Genomic DNA, 23126 nt, shown 5'->3' on the forward strand with positions numbered 1-23126 from the left:
CCAGCTACTTGGGAGGCAAAGGCGGGAAGATCCCTTGAGCCCAGGAGTTTGAGGCTGCAGTGACCTGTGATTGCACCATTGCGCTCCAGCCTAGGCAACAGAGCAAGACCCTGTCTCAAAAAAAAAAAAAAAAGAGGCGGGGGGGCCAGCACAGTGGCTGTGGCTCTTGCCTGTAATACCAGCACTTTAGGAGGCTGAGGTGGGCGGATCACCTGAGGTCAGGAGTTCGAGACCAACTTGGCCAACATAGTGAAACCCGTCTCTACTAAAAATACAAAAAATTAGCCAGGCTTGGTGGCAGGCACCTGTAGTTCCAGCTACTTAGGAGGGTGAGGCATGAGAATTGATCGAACCCGGGAGTCAGAGATTGCAGTCAGCTGAGATCGTGCCACTGCTCTCCAGCCTGGGTGACAGACTGAGACTCCATCTCAAAAAAGAAAAAGAAAGTAATAAATTATTATCATGCACCAGCTGGCTAAACTAGAAAAAGATATACAAAAATGTATAATCTCGGCCGGGCACAGTGGCTCACGCTTTAATCCCAGCACTTTGGGAGGCCGAGGCAGGCGGATCACGAGGTTAGGAGATCAAGACCATCCTGGCTAACACGGTGAAACCCCGTCTCTATAAAAATACAAAAAATTAGCCAGGCGCGGTGGCGGGCGCCTGTAGTCCCAGCTACTCCGGAGGCTGAGGCAGGAGAATGGCACGAACTGGGGAGGCGGAGCTTGCATTGAGCCGAGATCATGCCACTGCACTCCAGCCTGGGCAACAGAGCGAGACTCCATCTCAAAAGAAAAAAAAAATGTATAATCTCACAAAACCAAAACATTTTCTGAGTCCATGTAACATTGAGTATAATGGAAGCAATTAATATTTTTGCTACTTCTTTTCTTCCTCCCAGTTCTTTTGTTTCTCCCAGTTCTTTTGTCTTTTTTTCCTCAGTCCTTGCTGACCTCAGTTGCTTTTATTAGATAAGTAAAAGGAAAAAGGACTTTTTCCTACTCCACCACCCCACACCGTTTTTTTGGAGACAGGTTCTCAGTCTGCTACCCAGGTTGGAGTGCAGTGGTGGGATCATGGCCCACTGTGGTCTTGAACTCCTGAGCTTAAGTAGTCCTCCCACCTTCAGTCTCTGGAGTAGCTAGGACTACAGGCATGTGCCACCATGCTGAGCTTTTTTTTTTTTTTGTATTTTTTATAGAGACAGGGTCTTACTCTGTTGCCCAGGCTAGTCTTGAATTCCTGGGCTCAAGCAATTCTTCCACTTCAGCTTCGCGAAGTGTTGGGATTACAGGAATGAGCCACCGTGTCTGGCCTTACTTTTAAATATTTATTTTTTGTATCTGACCTAATAAAATTTGCTTATTAGTTTTATTTTCTCCCTTCTTTTTGCTGTGATACATTTCAAATCTAGAGAGGAGTCAAAAGAATGGTAAAGTGATATCCTATATACTCTTCACCTAAATTAACCAATTACTAATGTTTTACTGTACTTGCTGACTTTTGTCTCAAATCATTTGTGAAAACGAATTGACATAACTATCAAGACACTTCATCCCTGTATATTTCTACATAATCATCTACCTACCTAAGAAAATGGCCCATAATTCATCTAATATATACTCTGTGTTCAAATTTTTCCAAAAATATTTGTATAGCCTTTTAGAAATGAATCCTGGATCCAGTCAAAGTTTATGCATTGCATTGGTTATAAGGTCTCTTGAGTCTTATATTTTTGTTTGCTTTGTATAACTTCTTTTCCCAAAGATACATGTTTGTTTAATATATCTTATGTTATTTCTTGGCAGGAATTATATCTTACACCTATTTTCATTCTCCACTATATAGCATAGATAGCTAAGAAATAATTGCATATAATCCAAACAGTATATTTAGTGGCAAGTTCTGGATGTGTGACAGCCAACTTTTTTTTTTTTTTTTTGAGACGGAGTCTCACTCTCTCACCCAGGCTGGAGTGCAGTGGCGCAATCTTGGCTCACTGCAGCCTCTGCCTCCCAGGTTCAAGCGATTCTCTTGCCTCAGCCTCCCAAGTAGCTGGGATTACAGGCACGTACCACCACACCTGGCTAATTTTTGTATTTTGGTAGATGGGGTTTCACCATGTTGGCCAGGCTGGTCTTGAACTCTTGACCTCAAGTGATCCGCCCACCTTGGCCTCCCACAGTGCTGGGATTACAGGCATGAGCCACCGCACTGGGCCTGACTGGTCTTTTTGACATTATGGTCATCGTATTCTTTTTACAAAGTAACTTTGAATTTGTTAACATTAAAGTTGGATTTTTTTTTTTTTACCATTGAAAGTAAAAAATTCTATACTACCAAAAAAATAGCTATTGTCTTGTTTTTCCCCAAGAAACTTAATATGACTATTGATAAATACAATAAAACAGATTACTGAAGGAATGTTTCTGCAAAATGGTGCTATGTCATGAGACAGGGACTCTATAGTTAAATAAATTTGGGGGACTGTTGGATTCTATTTTTTTTTTTTTTTTAAGACAGGGTATCACTCCCATTACCTAGGTGGCCATGCAGTGGTGCAATCATGGCTCGTTGTAGCCTCATCCTCCTGGGCTCAAGCAATACTCCCACCCCATTTTTTGATTTTTTGTAGAGACAAGGTCTCACTATGTTGCCTAGGCTGGTGTTGAACTCCTGGGCTCAAGTGATCCACCCACTTAGGCCTTGCAAACTGCTAAGATTACAGGCGTGAGCCACTGCATACGGCCTGTTGCTTTTTTTTTTTTTTTTTTTTTCTTTTTTTGAGACAGAGTCTCGCTCTGTTGCCAGGCTGGAGTGCAGTGGCGCAATCTTGGCTCACTGCAACCTCTGCTTCCTGGGTTCAAGCGATTCTCCTGCCTCAGCCTCCTGAGTAGCTGGGATTACAGGCATGCGCCACCACACCTGGCTAATTTTTGTATTTTTAGTACAGACGAGGTTTCACCATGATGGTCAGGCTAGTCTCGAACTCCTGACCTCAAGTGATCTGCCCGCCTTGGCCTCCCAAAGTGCTGGGATTACAGGTGTGAGCCACCGTGCCCGGCCCTGTTGCATTCTTTATATCCCTCTTGGAGGTTAGTGATACATTTTTAAAATTCTGCTATAAAGGAACCAGTTTACTTTTGTTTTGTCCTACTGTTTCACCAGCTATTTGAGCATAGAACATATTTTGTTATTATAACTTAGTTGTTAACAAATGCTAGTTTGGGAAAAGCTGCTCCAGAGGATTTTTAAAATAGTCAGCGGTTTTTTTTGTACTCAATTGTAGGAGGTATTTAATCATTCATTTGCTTAAAACTTATTGAATGTCTTCTTAGTGCCAAGAATTATGCTATACCCTTAGAATACAAAGATAAATAAATAAAAGTCTCTGTCTGTAAGAAGCTTACAATCTAAAGCAAAAGAAATTTTTAAAAAAATAAGTTCAACATAACTTTATGAGCATTTATTTTTCTTTTTAGCTACCATTTATGGGGTGTTAACAATATGTTAAGCACTATGCTAAGTGTTTCACGTGTATTGTTTCACTTAATCTTCACAAAAGCCCTGAGAGGTATATGGTATTATTGGTTATCTTTTCTAAGCTTTAGTTTTCTGAAGCTCAGTAAGATAAGTAACTTTCTTAGACTCATAATTCCATTGAATCCTGGAGTTAGAACCCAGCCTGTTTAATTTATATCCTTAACTAATATACAATATTTCTTTGTTGGAATAATGTACGGAATAATGTACAAATTAATAGTGAGGGTACAAATGAGGAGTGGTTTGTTGTTCCAGGAAGCTAGAAAATCATAAAGAAGATGGTATCATTTGTGTTTTAAAAGACAAGGTTGAGCAGGGATGCATGGTAAATATCACCTAAAAAGGCATAGACTGTAAAACTGGGTTCTACATGTATTTGGGTATAGGACACTGAGCAAGAGGAGATGAGACTAGAGAGCAAGGTCACATTATAGCAAACCTCCTATGTCAGAGTATATAATAGGCAATGGATAGAATTTTTAGCAGAAGAGTAATATCAGATTTGCATTTTAGAAATGGTCTTAAGCTGCAGTGTGAAAGTTGGATTGGAGGAATGGATTCTAGAGAGTGTCATACCATTAGGAGATTATTCTGTTAAAACAGGTCATAGATACACAGTTTTTAGTTACAGACTAAAGTAGTAACTAGAGAAAGATGTGTCTGTCTCGGAGACGGATAACGTTTAAGTATTTGTTTTATTAAAGCAATTTTTCTCAATTGTTTAAGAGGAAAGCAGTAACTACATCATGTGCGCTAAAATTTGTAGGTTTACTTTCTTTTGGAATGGGGATTAGATTAGATTCAAGGATGCTGCATTACCTGAAAATTTGGATTGAATATGAAGTTAACATGCCTTTACGAATGGAGGTTAGCAAATAATATTGTTTCTAAAGTTACAGACTAAGCTCTTACTCTGAATGCAGCCAGAATTGTCTGGCAACAACATGAGGGAAAATAGTATCTTATGCCTGTAATTGTATTTTTATATTATGATTTTTTTTTTGTTCTATGGTTTATCTCTCATTTTAATCACACGTTTTATGTGTATCTTGAAATTGTGCCTAGGGAAGTGCTAATGGAAATAAAACATTGAATTTTTTTAAAGCAAAAAATCTGTTTTCATGTATTTGTTTAAAAGAGAAAAATTTAAAAACTATGACTGGCGAGGCCGGGTGCAGTGGCTCATGCCTGTAATCCCAGCACTTTGGGAGGCCGAGGTGGGTGGATCCCTTGAGGTCAGGAGTTCGAGACCAGCCTGGCCAACATGGTGAAACCCCATCTCTACTAAAAATACAAATTAAGCCAGATGTGGTGGTGCACCACTGTAATCTCAGCTACTTGGGAGGCTGAGGCAGGAGAATTGCTCGAATCTGGGAGGCAGAGGTTGCAGTGAGCCAAGATCACACCACTGCACTCTAGCCTGGGCGACAACAGTGAGACTCTGTCTCCAAAAAAAAAAAAAACATCACTGTGGCTGGCGAACAAGTTCTGCCTATAGCTCATCTGTCAGATGACAAGTAGCAGTGACCTACTTTTCTAAGTGGGTGCTTTAGAATCTAATTCCTGATTCTTTCTTTTTGATTTTTATTTATTTTTTGAGACGGAGTCTCACTCTGACACTGAGGCTGGAGTGCAGTGGCACCGTGTCGGCTCACTGCAACCTCCGTCTCCTGGGTTCAAGCAATTCTCCTCCCTCAGCCTCCCGAGTAGCTGGGATTACAGGTGCCCACCACCACACCCGGCTAGTTTTTATATTTTTAGTAGAGATGGGGTTTTACCATGTTGGCCAGGCTGGTTTCGAACTCCTAACCTCAGGTGATCCACCTGCCTCGGCCTCCCAAAGTGCTGGGATTACAGGCATGAGCCACCACGCCCGGCCCTGATTCTTTCTTTTAAAACAGAACAGCAATACTAAAATTCATATTATGGGCATCTTATCTTTGACTATCCTGTATTCCTTTTTGTATTATGGTGAAATGTTCTATATGTGGTTAAATTTATGTTTTGTTCTAATTGGTTGTTTGCCATATTTTTCTTTTATTCTTAGGCCTGCAAAAATTCAATCTGTCTTGATTTATCTACTAATTGTTTGCATGGAAGATTAACAGGAAACAAAGTAGTGAACTGGGACATTAAGGTAAATTAATAGTAAATGTTGGGCAACGTCTTACATAATTTACTGATACTCTTATTAAAGATTTTGTTTTTAAAGCACTGCCAGATTGATCTAAATAATAGGTATCAGTTACAGGGTTATGCAAACATACAATTTGAAGGGTAAACAAATGCAAAGTTAAATGACTAACATAGTTGAATGACTTTGGTTTGAAATATAGTTACCTTTGTAAGCTACAGCAGGTCTTTGGATAATGTCGTTCATTATAAAGTCAGTGAGAAAAAAATTGATTCCTGGCAGGGGCAACTGTCTGTGTGGAGTTTGAATGTTTTTGCCATGTCTGTATGGGTTCTCAAATCTTATTTTCCTTTTTCATTGGCCTCATATTTATGTCACAGCTGGAACTTTGCTTCCATCTAGAGGCTTCTACTTACTTTCCAAGACCAAACTGCTCTTATGGGTATCCCTAGCACTTTATTATTTCACTTACCATGGCAAATAGTAACTGCTTGGTTAATGCTCTAGTAGTCCAAAAGAACTTTGAAGGAAGGGTCACTGCTTTTTTCTTTTTTTTAATCAGTTCCTGGTACAGGGTTATGCAACAAATAAGTGTTGACTGAGTAATTAAATTAGTAAAGGTTGTTTAGGGTGAGAAAGGCTTAATTCTTAAATATAGTGTTTCCTTAAATGATATTTTAAATAGAAGTTATAACCTAAGTTAAATAAAAGAAATATAAAAGATAATTATAAGAGGGCTTGCTGGTAAATCAGGGAAATAAAAGATAATTATAAGAAGACTTGCCGGTAAATCAGGAAAAAAAAAAAAACTTTTCTAATCAGTTAACACCAACCAAATACATTTATTATTTCAGTGAAACAGAAATCATTAAGATAATTTTGCCTATGTAGAAATTAATCTATCAATTAGTGTTAATTTCATGTTATTCATGATATATAAAGGATTTTTCTCCTTAATTTTGGTATAAGAACACTTGTTCTTTTTCTTTTCTTTTCTTTTTTTTTTTTTTGAGGCAGAGTTTTGCTGTCGCCCTGGCTGGAGTGCAGTGGATCTCGGCTCACTACAACCTCTGCCTCCCAGGTTCAAGCGATTCTCCTGCCTCAGCCTCCCAAGTAGCTGGGATTATAGGCACCTGCCACCACGCCCAGCTGATTTTTGTGTTTTTTAGTAGAGACAGGGTCTCACCATGTTGGACAGGCTGGTCTCGGACTCCTGACCTCAGTTGGTCCGCCCACCTTGGCCTCTCAAAGTGCTGGGATTACAGGCATGAGCCACCATGCCCAGCCAGAACACTTTTTTTATCTGTTACCATAGTAGGATTTATGACATGAATGACACTTCATAAGTTAACTTTTGCTTTACTTGTAAGACTGGTTTTACAAAGCTGATTCCATGTGGTATTTTATATATAGAAATCTGTTTATATGTACCATACATACCTGAAAATCAAAGCCGTTTTTTTCTGGCCTGAGTTACACCTATGTGGATTATTAACTAGTTAGACTTTTGGCTAATGTGGAAATCAAAAAGCAACAGATTATCAAGAGAAAGGCGTATTTTTATACTGTAGCCAAATCAAAGACCAAAAAAGTTAAATGACAACTGGTAAAATAATATTTGCCTTCCAAAAAGTTAATTTACTTATTTACACAAAGAGCTCTTCAAAACTGGTATGACAAACAGTCAAAACAAAGTAGAAGATATGGGGCCAGGCACAGTGGTTCACACCTGTAATCCCAGTACTTTGGGAGGCCATGGCGGGCAAATTGCTTGAGCTCAAGAGTTTGAGACCAGCCTGGGCAACATGGCAAAACTTTGTACAAAAAATACACACGTTAGCTGAGTGTGGTGGCACATGCCTGTAGTCTCAGCTACTTGGGAGGCTGAGGTGAGAGGATCACTTGAGCCTGGGAGGTCGAGACTGCAGTGAGCCGTGATCAGTCCAGTGCACTCCAGCTGAGTGACAGAGCGAAACCCTGTCTCAAAAACAAACAAGAAAAACCCAACAAAGTAGCAGATATGTAGGATGAACAAGTCCAGAGATCTAATGTAAAACATGAGGACTATAGTTAATAAAATTACATTTTATTAGGGAGTTTTGTTAAATAAGTAGATTTTAGCTGCTCTTGTCACAAAGTAACTATGTGAAATGATAGAAATGTTAATCTGCTTCACTATAGTAACCATTTTATTATCTATGTGTATCCTACAACATTATTTTGTAAACCTCAAATATACACAATAAAATTTATTTCTAAGAAAACAAGCAAAGAATATGAAGAGGTTGTTTGAAGACTTAAGTTATGTCCACGTGGCAATTCAGAACACTTTAATAATTAATAATAAGAGCAAACCTTGTATGGTATCGACTGTATGTCAGAGACTGCACTTTTTATATATTAGCTTACTTAATCCTTGCAATACTTTATGAAGTGGGTGTTACTATTATCCTCATTTTACAGATGAAGAAACTGAAGCCAGTGATATTAGTAACTTATCAAAAGATATAGAAAATATTTTATTAAGCTACCCAAAATATCCAAAACTTTGAACTTTGCCTGAAATACCCTCTCTACCTTTTTGTTAACTAAAAGTCGAGGAGTCAGTCATATTTCTACCACCAACTGCATTTTTTTTCATTGTTTATTCTCTTGTTTATTATGCCTAATTGCCTAGTGACAGTTGTTTTTCCATTGTTGGAGTTACATTATAAAGTCCACTTATGGGGCTATGTTTCATTTGCCTATGTTCGAAATCCCTAAAGTTTGGAAAATGAAGATGGAGTAAAAATGGTCTGGCCTGATCTCTCTTGAGTTTTGATTATGGTGACCCTTGAGGCTGCCCTGTAAAGCATCTTCCTACACAAAAATTCCTTCAGCTTAGGTTATCCTGTACATTGCTTAAAGGTTTATCTAGCAGATTATAACTTCATACATGTGAAGATATTAAATGACAAAATTGTCCTCCTTTTATAAGATTTAAACATTATAATTTTCCCTTTAGGATATCATAAACTGCATAGGTGGGTTAAATGTACTCTTTCCTTTATTGGAACAAATCAGCCACTTTAGTGAAGGACAGATTCCTGAAGAAAAGAATGAAAGCACAGTTCCTGAATCAATAACACCTGTTGAAGGAGATTGGCTCGTATGGACTTCCACAAAGGCCTCAGGTATTAAGATGAAATTAACACAAAATAGTCATTGAGAAATTTGAGAATTAATTGAGAAATAAATGAAAATGTTTTACTGTCATTAGGAAGAAACTTAACCATTTGTAGCTGTAGCAGTTGTTTCTACTTTTACTAATATCATTCAGAAAGTTTATAATACTTTCATCAAAAAACTACAGATTAATCTCCAGTATCCTTAGTTTATACTCTTAGTGGAAATATGACCACATTGTTAAATTTGTGGTAGAGAAAATATGTGCACATAAATATACAATATTATAGTTGCTGCTTTTTCTGATTCTATTGTACAATAGAGCATTGGAAGCTGACTGCTGAACCAGATTTCTACTTTGTGTAACAATGTGCATTAAGATATAGAAAATGTGATATAAAAGTGATTAGAGAAATTATGATAATTAATATGTTCCTGATTCCACAGAGTCAAGACTAGAGAGAAACCTAGTTGCAACATTTATCTTAATTGTGAAACATTTTATTCAGAGACATCCTATCAACCAGGACAATCTTATTCACTCCCATGGAGTTGCAACTCTTGGTGCTTTACTTCAGAAGGTGAGCCAGTCTAACATTGTGTTGATGTAGCTAATAATTGTGATTTGCAGTTGATGTTGGGATTTTTTCTTCCTAATAAATATATTTTTAAAGATTATTACAACTTGAATTATATTAATGGATATAATTTGTTTCACAGGCAGCTTTTAAAACTTGTATGGAATCATCTTATACAAGAAATACTTATTTTATGTAATAGTGTATAATCTTTGATGTATACAACCTTGTTTGATAGCTTTGATATTTGGGATGTTGAGAAATATAAGACTATTTTAGGAATATGACACTAGGGGAATATATTCTGGTCTAATATCAGAAAAACCAATACTTAAGTTTTTATTTTTCTAATGTGGGTTTTTCTATTTTTATACTTAGTAGATGTTCTGATTAATGATTTAAAATTATAACTTAATGACAGTTATTTAAACTGAACTATATGAAACCCTCTTCTGTTTGGTTTCAGGTGCCAAGCACCTTGATGGATGTTAATGTGTTGATGGCAGTTCAGTTACTAATTGAACAAGTATCATTAGAGAAAAATATGCAGCTCCTGCAACAAATGTATCAATATTTACTCTTTGACTTTCGTATTTGGAACCGTGGAGATTTTCCCTTTCGAATCGGTGAGAGCAGGCTTTCAGATAAACATTTTATAGTTGTTTTAGAAATTTGTAACTACCTATTGACTTTATTTTAGCTGAATTACTTACCATTGAACTTTTTATTTTAGGTCACATACAGTATCTTTCAACCATCATTAAAGACAGCAGGAGAGTTTTCCGAAAGAAGTATGGTGTGCAATTTCTCCTAGATACACTTAGGATTTATTATGGGTATGATGCCCTTGTTCTTTCTCAGTTTGATATATTATTTTCTGTCTGCTACTTGATTGGAATGTGTAGACTGTAGACTTTCTCTTTACCAGCGATTCTAGTATGTTTTAACTGGAGAGAGGTAGGATACAGTGGAGGTTAAAATGATGAACAGTGGATCGCATACACAGAGTTTGAATCTGGCTTTCATTAATTGTGCAACTGTAGGCAAATTACTCAACTTCTCTGTGCTTGGGTTTCTTCATTTTTGAAAGGAGATAAGAAAACTGTTACCTCCTTTGGTTGTTTTGAGGATTAAATTAATTAGTTAATAATGTAAAACACTTAAAGTATGTCTGCTATGCAGTGGGTGTTGTATTCACATAAGCTATTTTATTCACTGAAACTCTTAACTCAGAAGATTTTCCTTAAAAAGAAAAGCAAGCCAAAGTTACTATGAATCTCAGAATTACATGGAAATTTTTTTTAACACTATGAATTCTTTTATGTGGAAAATATAGAAATGTAAAAATTAGGCTGGGCGCGGTGGCTCACGCCTGTAATCCCAGCACTTCGGGAGGCTGAGGTGGGCAGATCATGAGGTCAGGAGTTTGAGACCAGCCTGGCCAACATGGTGAAACCCCGTCTCTACTAAAAATACAAAAATTAGCTGGGCGTGGTGGTGTGTGCCTGTAATCCCAGCTACTCAGGAGGCTGAGGCAGGAGAATCGCTTGAACCCAGAAGGCAGAGGTTGCAGTGAGCCGAGATTGTACCACTGCACTCCAGCCTGGGCAACAGAGCGAGACTCCATCTCAGAAAAAAGGAAATGTAAAAATTAAAATTTCAATTCTTATACTTTGTTTTGTCTTTCAGGAATGGTTGTAAATATAATGAACTATCTCTAGATGATATTCGAACAATAAGGACTTCTTTGTATGGACTAATTAAATATTTTCTGTGCAAAGGTGGATCTCATGAAGAGATACAAAGTATTATGGGGTACATAGCTGCTACTAATGAAGAAGAACAGGTATTATGCCTAAGATAAATCTACTTTTCCTTTTTAACATTTGAGTTGCTACATCATCTTCTGAACGTATGTTTGTGTCTAGTTAAATATTTTGAGAGTAAAATATGTGTAGTGTCACATTCAATATTATGCACTTAAGAAGTAAATTTTATCTTTTTTTTTTTTTTTTTTTTTTTTGAGATGGAGTCTCGCTCTGTCACCCAGGCTGGAGTGCAGTGGCACGATCTCGACTCACTGCAACCTCCATCTCCCAGAAGGAGAAGTGGTTCTCCTGCCTCAGCCCCCTGAGTAGCTGACATTACAGGTGTGCACCCCCACACTGAGCTAATTTTTTGCCTTTTTTTTTTTTTTTTTTTTCCGGTAAAGACAGGGTTTCACCATGTTGGTCAGGCTGGTCTTGAACTCCTAACCTCAAATGGTCTACCCGCCTAGGGCTCCCAAAGTGCTAGGATTACAGGCGTGAGCCACCACGCCAGGCCAGAAGTAAATTTTATCTACTAACTAAATTTTTCATAAAATAGATGGCAGTGTAATTTAATATTCCAATTAGCTAGAAAATTTAATATATAGAAATGTTTCCTTTGTCTGGCAATTCTGAAGCCTGTTTTCATAGTCTACGTGGTGTGTGTTTACTTAGCATCGAAGTTATCATCAAAGTTAGTGGGTAGATTTCTTTCTTTTTTTTTTTTTTTTGAGACAGAGTCTTGTTCTGTCACCAGGCTGGAGTGCAGTGGCACAATCTCGGCTCACTGCAACCTCCGCCTCCCAGATTCAAGTGATTCTCCTGCCTCAGCCTCCCGAGTAGCTGGGACTACAGGCACGCAGCATCACACCCAGCTAAGTTTTGTATTGTTAGTAGAGACGGGGTTTCACCATGTTGGCCAGGATGATCTCCATCTCTTGACCTCGTGATCCGCCCGCCTCAGCCTCCCAAAGTGCTGGGATTACAGGCATCAGCCACCATGCCCAGCCATTAGTAGGTAGATTTCTAACCTAGGTTAATAAAATATTACATAAAGAGTAAATTATAAATGTGTGTCTAGTTTTACTTACATTATCCCATTTAATCCTCAGAACTACCCTTTAAGTTAGTGGTTCTCTTTGTTTGGCCCCTAACCAACTTTACCTGAAAACTTGTTAGAAATGCAGATATACTGCTGATTCAACTGCTGAACCAAGCCCTCCAGATTATTCTCGTGCACATGGTAAAATTTGAGAACCACTGCTATAACATATACAGACCAGGAATTACTTTTTGCATGTATGCTTTTGGAAATTTATATTCAGAGAGATTATGTGACTTAAAAAGTCACACAACTGATAAACCTGAAACTAGAACCCAAATGTTAAAAAAAAGCATTTTAGAGCCATTTTTGTGCTCTTCTGGTATAACCTCCGCAATACCACAAATTTAAGTAGATTTATGTTGACTAGGCTATTTTGCCCTCTATATGTAATATTTATTATTTACTCAGTGGTTACATGACTTCATTATCGGTATTAGATGAGTTAATGCAGGCTGTTTCCCTATAAGGTTGCCGCTCAAAAGCTTCTCATTATTCCCATCTTATTTCATGATAGTTGTATCTATGATTCATTGCCAACAATATTTTTTTTTGTTATTTCAGTTAAAGAGTTATTTGTTGAGGACTTACTGTTTACACACAATAATATTAGACATTACATGTAATATAATGATGAATTATTATTCTTTTAAGCTAATGGGGCAGGGGTCAATAAGAGAAGTTTACAAATAACTATAAACAAAGAAGAGTATGACAATATCTGTAAGAGAGATACAAAGTTCTATGAGGTTTTCCCAAGAGGGTTTTACATGTTGCAAAGACCAGGAAAGACTTTATGGAGGAGATGTCTTTTCATATGGATAAAAGAGGATAGATATGGTTCCAACAGGTAAATTTGAATAGTGAAAGGATATACTAAAGGAAATTGAATAAGACAAAAGCATATCTGGTTCAAAAGATATCAGAGGCCAGGTGCAGTGAGCTGGGTGGATCGCTTGAGCCGAGGAGTTTGAGACTAGCCTGGGCGGCATGACGAAACCCCATTCCTACCAGAAATACAGAAAATCAGCCAGGCATGGTGGTGCACACCTGCAGTACCAGCTACCTGGGAGGCTGAGGTGGGAGAATCACTGAGCCTGGGAAGTCGAGGCTGCAGTGAGCTGTGATCACGCCACTGCACTCCAGCCTGGGTGACAGAGGGAGATTCTGTCTCAAAAAAATTTTTTAAAAAAGACATCATATCAGATATAGTGAAGTTAAGATAAAACATTATATAGGATTTAATTAAATAACTTTTGTGGCTTATGACCTTATTTGTGCTTGTATATATGAATGTGGTGGTTTGTTTTGTGTTGTTTAATTTTAAAAGCTCTTTGGAATTTTGGATGTGCTCTTCAGTCTCCTACGTACCAGCCCAACCAGAGGTCAGCTTTTCTTACTGCTTTTTGAACCAGGAAATGCTGACATACTGTACGCATTGCTCTTAAATCAGAAGTACTCTGACAGACTAAGAGAAATCATTTTTAAGGTACAAACATTTCTTAAACATCTTTGTATTTTGGGGCGTTTGTGGGTATATGAATTTTCTTGCAATATATCCATTCTGTGACTATAAATTATTTTTATATCTATTTCTCTAAGATGTTCAACTTATTTTTATATATAGTTTTCATGTTTCAGTTGTTTGCATATTAAAAAACTAATTATATTGTAATCTGACAATCATCTCAGTGGAATATTCACTTTGTCATACCATCCTCAATATAAAACCTCTCATCTTCTTGACTTGGTGGGTCTATGTGGCAATTCAGAACATTTCAACAGCTAGTAATAATAGCAAACTTTATGTAGCAACCACTATATGTCAGGAACTAAGTACTTTTCATATATTGGCTTACTTAATCTTGCAATAACTTCATGAAGTGGGTATTATTACTATTATCATTTTACAGATGAAGAAACTGAGTCCAGAGAGATCAGTAACTTATAAAATAAATAGAAGAGTTGCTTCACAAATGTTTACTTATCCTTGAAAATTATTTTAATTTTAATAACTGTTACTTAAGTGGATTATTAGATTGATCCAGAGGTGTACTGACACACATTTGTTCTTGCAAACTGCATGGTTTGTTTCCATCTAAGCCTTTCTCATTAAGAAACAAAATTTTAAATTATTTCTCTTTAATTTGCCATGTAATTAAACTAGAGTTTTAAGCATACCAATTATACAACTACAGATGAATTTCAGTCCAGTTTTTTCTTTTTTAAAATTTGTTTATTTTTTTGAGACGGAGTCTCGCTCTGTCGCCTAGGCTGGAGTGCAGTGGTGTGATCTTGGCTCACTGCAACCTCCGGCTCCCATGTACATGTGATTCTCCTGCTTCAGCCTCCTGAGTAGCTGGGACTACAGGCACGCATCACCACACCTGGCTAATTTTTGTATTTTTAGTAGAGACGGGGTTTCACTATGTTGGCCAGGCTGGTCTCGAACTCCTGACCTCAGTTGATCTGCCTGCCTCAGCCTCGCTAAGTGCTGGGATTACAGGCATGAGCCACTGTGCCCAGTCCAGTTTATTCTTAAATCCATTTTTACATTATACTATAATAGGGAGTGCCTATTCTTTTATGCCTATTGTTCCATTATTGGAACACTAAGCATTTGGGAGTTATTTATATCCCACTGCTCAAGGTCATCACCAAGTTCTGACTTTTCACACATGTCTGCAATTCAAAAAATTGCAACCTCCGGCATAAATGGGTTAATGCTGAAGTTTTTGTACTTAAGGAATAAAATGATGCTCCAAAAACAAAGTATAGCAATGTTTTATTCTATAAGTTAATAGCATTATTTTATTCTATAAGTTAATATTGCTATAAGTTAATAGCAATACTTACTAACATTAAATATTAATGCTAATAAATACTAACATTAATATTTAATGTTAATAAGTTAACATTTTTAATGTTAAATGACAAACTATTCTTAATTTTCTATATTGAGAATATATTACTTGTCGTGACCAGATTATGGAACAAATGTTGAAATGCACGAACGTTTATGAGCGTAGTAAACAACATATTCGACTCAGAGAAGTTGGCTACTCGGGACTGGGACTCCTTCTTAATGAAGCACTTGTTAATACTTCTCTTATTAAAAACCTCACCCATCAAATCATAAATACAGGTATGAATAAGGCTGATAAAGCTAACATATTTAAGAAATGTTTTTTCCTGTAAGTTTTTTTCATACCTTTCTCAGGCTGCTTTTAAAATATCTGTTATTTGATTCAGCAGGGCCTTCCTTGGATACCATATCTTACGTAGTTTTGTTGTTTTTGTCTCCCTGGGGCATAGCACAGTTCCTTACTCAGTAAATGTTTATCGACTAAGTGATTAAGTTAATAAATGAGTCCACGGAACAAGAAAAGGACACTACAGAAAATATGTGCAAAAGATTGTTTTTTCTTAAGGAGCTTAAATTTTTAAAGGCAAATGAAAACTAATTTCAGATATTCTTTGTTGTTTCTTTTGTTTGTTTTGTTCTGGTTTTTTGGTTTTTCTTTTTAGAAACAGAGTCTTGCTGTATTGACCAGGTTGGTGTGCAGTGGCTAGTGACAGGTGTGATCGTAGCTCACTGTAGCCTCATACTGGATGCAAGGGATCCTCCTACCTCAGCCTTCCAAGTAGCTGGAACTACAGGCATGTTTCACCATGCCCTGCTTCTAATTTTTTTAAATAATTTTTTTCAGTACTTAATGACAGACAGTAGAATTTATGCCAGATGCTGGGAGTTTGGGGATATAAGATTCTTTGTCTTGATTAGTTTACAATCTTGTTGATAAGACATGTATATAAAAAGATAAATAATAATATAAGAGCCATGCAGTATGGACAGTATGTTCAAGCAATCAAAAGGAATGATTATTTAGGGTTGACTCAGGAGGATGTCAAACATGCTAAACCTATTTTTTCTTTAAAATTTGAACATACCTATAATTCATATTTTAAAATGAAATAATTATTTCAGCATTTTATACAAGTATTATCCACAGTTCTTTCTTTGGTTATCTCTGGTATTTAATTTTAACTTTTTGTTTTTCCTACCATAGATCCTGTTATTAATTTCAAAGATCTACTGTCTGTGGTATATATATCTCACAGAGCACATATAAATGTTAGAGTGGCCATCTGCAGAAAGGTCAGTAAACTCTTAAGATATATTTTAATGATAGCAGCATCACCATCATGCTATAAATAACTTTGCATTATTTTGCAGCAGATACAAGTTTTCATTTATTTTATAAATGACGTAATTTTATAAGTAAACAATTTTCTTTTTGAAGTAAATTAACTTCATGTTATCATAAGAAATTAGCATGTGAATGTTTTCTTAGTTCTTCGTGGTCTCCTGCAAATATGTTCTTTCCAGAGTCAAAAATGTATTACCAGAGAATAATTTTCTTATTAAGAACCTTCAATGATTGTGACCATTTCTAATTAATATACCGTATTATAGAGTTTCTGAATCTTTTGAAACTTTCTGGAAATAATTTTCTATAATTTGTTTATGAGTATTCCAACAATGATTTGTCTTTAGTACACAGTTAACCTTTAACTAAGTCAAGAGATAGTTATCCTGTCTTCCCCTTTCAGATCATAACTTTCTCTGTCCTCCACTAGTAACCATTGACCTATTTAATTTGCTTCCTTGCTTTTCTTTTTTTTTATTTTACCTCATGATTTTGTCACAGTTCTTGATAGATAGATATATATATATGTGTGTGTGAGAATAAGAGATCTCTATATATAGAGTTTATATATATGTACACATATATACACACACATATATAATTTATTTGTTTAACTGACAGAAAAGAAAAATATATGTATTTGTTGTATAATATATATGTATAATTTCCTTTTCTCTTTAATGGAAATGCATAGTGTTTCATTGTACGGCTATTTAATAAAGTATTATCTGGTTCCTTATTGATAGACATTTAGGTTGTTTCCTGCTTTTCCATGTTATAAACTGCTGTTATGAATGTCTTTTTATGTTTTCCAATTTGTGGTAATACATCTGTAGGACATACTCCATGAAATAGAATTGCTGTTTCAAAGGGTATTAATGTTTTACATTTTGATGGATTTTTCCACATTGTCCTTCAAAATAACTGTACCAGTTTACATTTATACAAACAGTGTATGTGACAGTGATTATTTCCCTATGTACTTAGCTCTGAGTATTTGGAGCAGGTCATATAAATTGATCCTTTCCTTTTCACGTATAATTAGAAACAGCTCTCAGTGCAGCTTGGTTTTATCTATTATTTATGTATAAAATAGATATAAAATAAGTCATATTTTATGGAAACTTTAAAGTCAGCATGAAAAGTTTCTTTGCCAAGTAAAGCTTAATCTGGAAGAAAAAAAATTGTTATTCTGCACCTATAAAGTAACAGTTGCTCACTGATTGATATTGTATTAATAAAGAAAGAATCTTCACGTCATTGTGACTCCTTGCCTTCTGTATCAACATGTATTAGTACTAGTAATATTGAAGTCCTTACCAACATTGTTCATCTCTTGCTCTGAAAATTGTCAGAGCTAAAACTTCTGTTAAGAGAGATACTCAAAACCCTGGAAGCTAGAGTTGTTTTCATCTACATAGAAGTTTTTTTGACTTTGTGATAAAATTGTCTTAAAAGATCTTAACTGAATGTCTAAAGCTTTTTAAGAACTTGTTTTTATCTAAAAATTTTAATCAATTGGATAGTAGAGATCATACGTATTCTCATGTCACTGTTTACTATTCTAGCTAAGCAGTGGCATCCATCTTGCTGAAATTCATTTTCTGGAATTAAAGTTTAGTTTTTGTTCTGTTTGTATAATATAGACTTACTAAGCAATGTAGACTTTAGTGTAGACATACTGAACAAAAAAGTTTTTGCAAAAGCAACCATGGTTCATGCCTGTAATCCCAGCACTTTGAGAGGCCGAGGCAGGCAGATCACAGGAGGTCAGGAGTTCGAGACCAGTCTGGCCAACATGGTGAAACCCTGTCTGTACTAAAAATACAAAAATTAGCCAGGAGTGGTGCTGTGTGCCTGTAGTCCAGCTACTCGGGAGGCTGAGGCAGGAGAGTTGCATGAACCTAGGAGCCGGAGGTTGTAGTGAGTCAAGATCGCACCACTGCACTGGTGCGACAGAGCAAGACCCTGTCTCAAAAAAAAAAAAAACTTAACTTTCCCTGAAAAAAAATGAGACAGAAAAACATCCTTGGTATACTCAGGTTCTATCAAAATGTCTTATGTGTCCTATTCACTCCCCTAATGCTAGTGCCTAAAACTGTGCCTAGCACATAGTAGGTGTGCAATAATATTTCCTGAACAAATGTAGGGGGCTCATGGAAAGTATTTAGTTGAGAGGATATTACTCTATTATTTAACATATACCATCATCCTATTCATTTTAATTTTTCTTTTTTATCTTCCAGCAGATATTTTAGTGTACTCTTACTCTGTACAATGAGTAATACGGAGATTAGTTGGAAACACAGTGCCAGTCTTCCAAATAGTTTATAATCTAATTAAGAATATAATCTTTTGAAAGTATATTCTTCTATAGTTTCTCATTAAATTACCTTATCATTAAAATAACTGAAAATATTATTTTTGATATAAAGTACTTTGTACTTTTTGAAGAATTTTGTATTCTAAATCTTTTTACAGGTTTTGCAAATTTTGCAGTCCCAGCCAGATGCAGCACATCAAATATCACAGCAAGTGGGTTGGCAAGACACCTTAGTTAGGCTTTTTTTAAAAGCAAAATTTGAAAACGGAAATACTCTTCATAAGCACAGTAGAGCTGTTTTAATGAAAGACAATGATAAAAATATGTCAACTGAAGATACTAAGAAGAACTCTGATGAAAAAACAGATGAGGAAAAAATCACCTCTTTTGCCTCAGCTAATGTGTCTTCAGATCAGTGGAGTTTGGAGGATAGACACTCTTTAGACTCAAACACACCATTATTTCCAGAAGATAGCTCTGTGGGAGAATTGTCTTTCAAATCAGAGAATCAAGAGGAATTCTGTTATAGTAACCCTTCACATTTGAGTTTAGACCTCAGTGGAATTGACTCATGTGAAATGAGTGATAGTGGAAGTCAAGTGCCAGACAGTCTGCCTAGCACACCATCCCCAGTAGAGTCTACTAAATCGTTTTCTGTGCACTCTGACAAAGAAAGCAGCATCACAAATGATATGGGCTTTAGTGATGACTTCTCTTTACTTGAAAGCCAAGAGGTAAAATTGCTTATTTTTCCAAATGTTGTTTTTATTTTCATGTCTGATATATACTTCTAATCCTTAGAAATATGTGAGCAGTTGTTAACAATTTCATATTGTATTCATGTTCTAAGTTTCATGATCTAAGGTTTAGAAACCTGGAAGTCACTAGATTGTGAGTTTTTTGAGAGCAAAGCTAATGTCTTACTCATCTTATATCTCTAGGGCCTAGTAAAGTTCCAGGTTCATTAAGGACTTTAAAAATATGTTAAATGATTACAATGAGTATATGTAATGGTTCTTATTATGTGCTTTGAACAACTACACCCTCTAGTTATTTAAAATTACTTTATATTTTCCATAGAGATGTGAGGAGGAGCTTCTTCAATTACTGACACATATTTTGAATTATGTAATGTGTAAGGGACTAGAAAAGTCTGATGATGATACTTGGATTGAACGAGGACAAGTGTTTTCAGCACTAAGTAAACCAGGAATATCCAGTGAACTACTTCGACCATCAGATGAAATAAAACTAACGTAAGCATTTAGTTAGTGATTTTCCATCCTCCTTTTGGTGACAGCAGGAGTCTAAAATAACGTTAGTTATTGAACATTTATTCAGTATTCCGTGGATATAACAAGGGAGAAAAAGAGAAACTTTGTGCTCAGTTCTTTTTCCTATCTTTTGCCGTATTAGTAGGATCTAAAGAGGAATCCCAAACTCATTCCAGTATGAGGAGGTTTAAGTCTTAAGTAAATTTGGATCGTAAGTGATTACAGATTTTTTGTTTAAACTGTTTTCTTGCAGTATTTGAGGACTTGATACATTGTTTTCTACAGGCTTGTCCAAATTTGAGTGTTTCCGTGCTAAGAGAACGGAGTTGGGTTTTCATGATAATTATTTCTCTGAAGGATTTAGGGTTCCTTGTAGATCAAGTTTGTCCAACCCACAGGTTGCAGGCCACACATGCAGCCCAGGATGGCTTTGAATGTGGCCCAACACAAATTCATAAACTTTCTTAAAAAATTATGAGTTTTTTTGTGATTTTTTTAAGCTCATCAGCTATTGTTAAAACATATCGTTAAAATATCATTAGTGTATTTTATGTGTGGCCCAAGACAATCCTTCTTCCAGTGTGGCTCAGGTAAGCCAAAAGATTGGACACCCCTGCTGTAGATAATAGGACTCTGTAATGGTAGCACACCGGAGAAGTATTACATCTTTTTTCCACAGGGCAAGACTCTCTGTAAGGCATAATAAGGCTTTCTTCCCTAACCTTGCCAATTTCCAGCTTTAAAGAAACTAATTTAAGTATCTCATGAAGGATGGAATATGAATTATTGTCATAGCTTTTTTATAGTCAAGTAAAACAGGAAACTTTTGACTTTTAATACTATGTATATTAAAGATAAATACTCCAAACATTTCAACGTTTCTCCATTGTTGTTAAATTCCATTTATAGGCCTGGCATGGTGGCTCATGCCTGTAATCCCAGCACTCTGGGAGGCTAAGGCAGGTGGATCACCTGAGGTCAGGAGTTCAAGACCAGCCTATCCAACATGGCAAAACCCCATCTCTACCAAAAATACAAAAATTAGCTGGGCATGGTGGTGCATGCCTGTAATCCCAGCTTCTCGGGAGACTGAGGCAGGAGAATCGCCTGAACCCAGGAGGCAGAGGTTGCAGTGAGCCGAGATCACACCATTGCACTCCGGCCTGGGCGACAAGAGCGATCTCTGCACTCTGTCTCAAAAAAAAAAAAAAAAATTCAATTTCCATTTACAGTATCTTAGGGATACCTGCTAGAGATAGTATATCTTTAGAGATACAATGCTGCCTCTCAAGCTATTTTGTTTTGTTTTTAATGTCCTACTGTTTTTCTAAGCTCACAATGGTTTTAAGAGGACTTTGTTTTCCATTTAGTTTGCTACAAAAGATGTTAGAATGGGCAATCTCAGAAAACAGAGAAGCAAAAACTAATCCAGTAACTGCTGAAAACGCCTTCCGACTAGTGCTGATCATACAGGACTTTCTTCAGTCAGAGGGACTAGTTAATTCAAACATGTGGACCGAGAAGGTGCAGTAATATCTCTTTAAAATTATATTTTGGGTAGTTAAGAACTTTATTCAAAGAAAAATTTTGCACCCCCTCTTTTTAGAGCGTTAATGCTTAATCAGATTCAATAAACAAGGATAAGATGTGATGAATAGTCACAGATTTTTGTTAGCTATTACTAGGATGATTCTTTTGGCTTTTGTCAACTGAACATTGGACTAGCTTTTGAAATATTTGTGGTTTGTATTAATGTTGGGGAAAATTGATCATCAGTAAATTGAAAAACTGAATGTTTTTATTTCTCAATTTTTTTCCTTTGTGATAGCTTTTAGAGGATATGATGCTGCTCTTTGACTGTCTGTCAGTCTGCTATTCTGAAAGTCCAGTATGGGTAAAACTCTCTCAAATTCAGATCCAGTTGCTTCTAGGATTCATTGGAAGGGGTAATTTGCAGGTTTGTCCATTCTTTTATATTATTTTCTGTGCTTGCATGCAGCATAGGTATTATTTATGTAACAAGCCAGTTAGAATGTCTTTTTGGTATTTTAAGTTTTTCATTAGTTCTAAAAGTATCCATGATTTCATTTGGAGTTTTGAGGAGCTTGAGAGGCAGTTAATTTGTTATTTCTTCCTGATATTAATAACTTTATATAATTTTAAGGCTTCCTTTTACAGGATTTATACATAGCTTATATTAGAAACATTGCTCATATCATCTGTATTGAATGTAACTACTCAGATGCTAGGTAGCCTGTGTAGACTGTTTATATATGTGCAGTTTAGGGCTGTGTGTATTTATTTAGTTCACAATGAAGTATTCAGTGCCCATTCCATAATAGGGGCTTTATAAGTACAAGCACAGCACCTACAGATAAGACAGATTATTATTATTATTTTTTTTTTTTTTCAGACGGAGTCTAGCTCTATCACCCAGGCTGGAGTACAGTGGCACAACCTCGACTCACTGCAGTCTCTCCACCTCCCAAGCTCAAGCAATTCCCTAGCCTCAGCCTCCCAAGTCGTTGGGACTACAGGCGTGTGCCACCACGCATGGCTAATTTTTGTATTTTTAGTAGAGGTGGGGTTTCACCATGTTGGCAAGGCTGGTTTCAAACTCCTGACCTCATGTGATCCGCCCGCCTCATCCTCCCAAAGTTCTGGAATTACAGGTGTGAGCCACCGCACCTGGCCCAGATGAGACTGATTCTGTCTACTAGTGGTTAGTGACCTAAAACATTTCTCACTAGCCTATTGTGTAATTTTATTCTCTCAGAAATAAAAACATATTTCCCTGAGGTTGTACACATTAAAGGCTAGAACAGGAACCTCTTTCTGTATAGGGGTTATAATAGAGCTGCCTGCAAACTTGTTTCATTTGGCTCATACATGTTAATTAATTGCCAGTATTTAAGTATTAAAAATTTTACATAAAAACTAAGATTTCCCAGCTTCTTTCAAAAATAGGACTGCATGGTTGTTGAT

General features: G+C 36.4%; 1 protein-coding gene across 2 annotated transcripts in view; it reads left to right on the top strand.

Moving 5' to 3' along the window:
* Positions 1-23126, top strand: part of NBEAL1 (neurobeachin like 1) — a 208991-nt gene that overhangs the window by 102087 nt on the left and 83778 nt on the right. For both annotated transcript variants that reach the window (XM_057301476.2, XM_034954834.3), the window contains 13 exons: positions 5594-5683; positions 8685-8853; positions 9293-9426; positions 9890-10049; positions 10157-10259; positions 11113-11269; positions 13664-13822; positions 15319-15478; positions 16404-16492; positions 19026-19601; positions 19948-20123; positions 21512-21665; positions 21970-22098. In XM_057301476.2, coding sequence (XP_057157459.1) covers positions 5594-5683; positions 8685-8853; positions 9293-9426; positions 9890-10049; positions 10157-10259; positions 11113-11269; positions 13664-13822; positions 15319-15478; positions 16404-16492; positions 19026-19601; positions 19948-20123; positions 21512-21665; positions 21970-22098 — 2256 coding nt within the window. The remainder of the gene's footprint in view (positions 1-5593; positions 5684-8684; positions 8854-9292; positions 9427-9889; positions 10050-10156; positions 10260-11112; positions 11270-13663; positions 13823-15318; positions 15479-16403; positions 16493-19025; positions 19602-19947; positions 20124-21511; positions 21666-21969; positions 22099-23126) is intronic.

This window comes from Pan paniscus, chromosome 13 (assembly GCF_029289425.2).
Source record: "Pan paniscus chromosome 13, NHGRI_mPanPan1-v2.0_pri, whole genome shotgun sequence".
Lineage (NCBI taxonomy): Eukaryota > Metazoa > Chordata > Mammalia > Primates > Hominidae > Pan > Pan paniscus.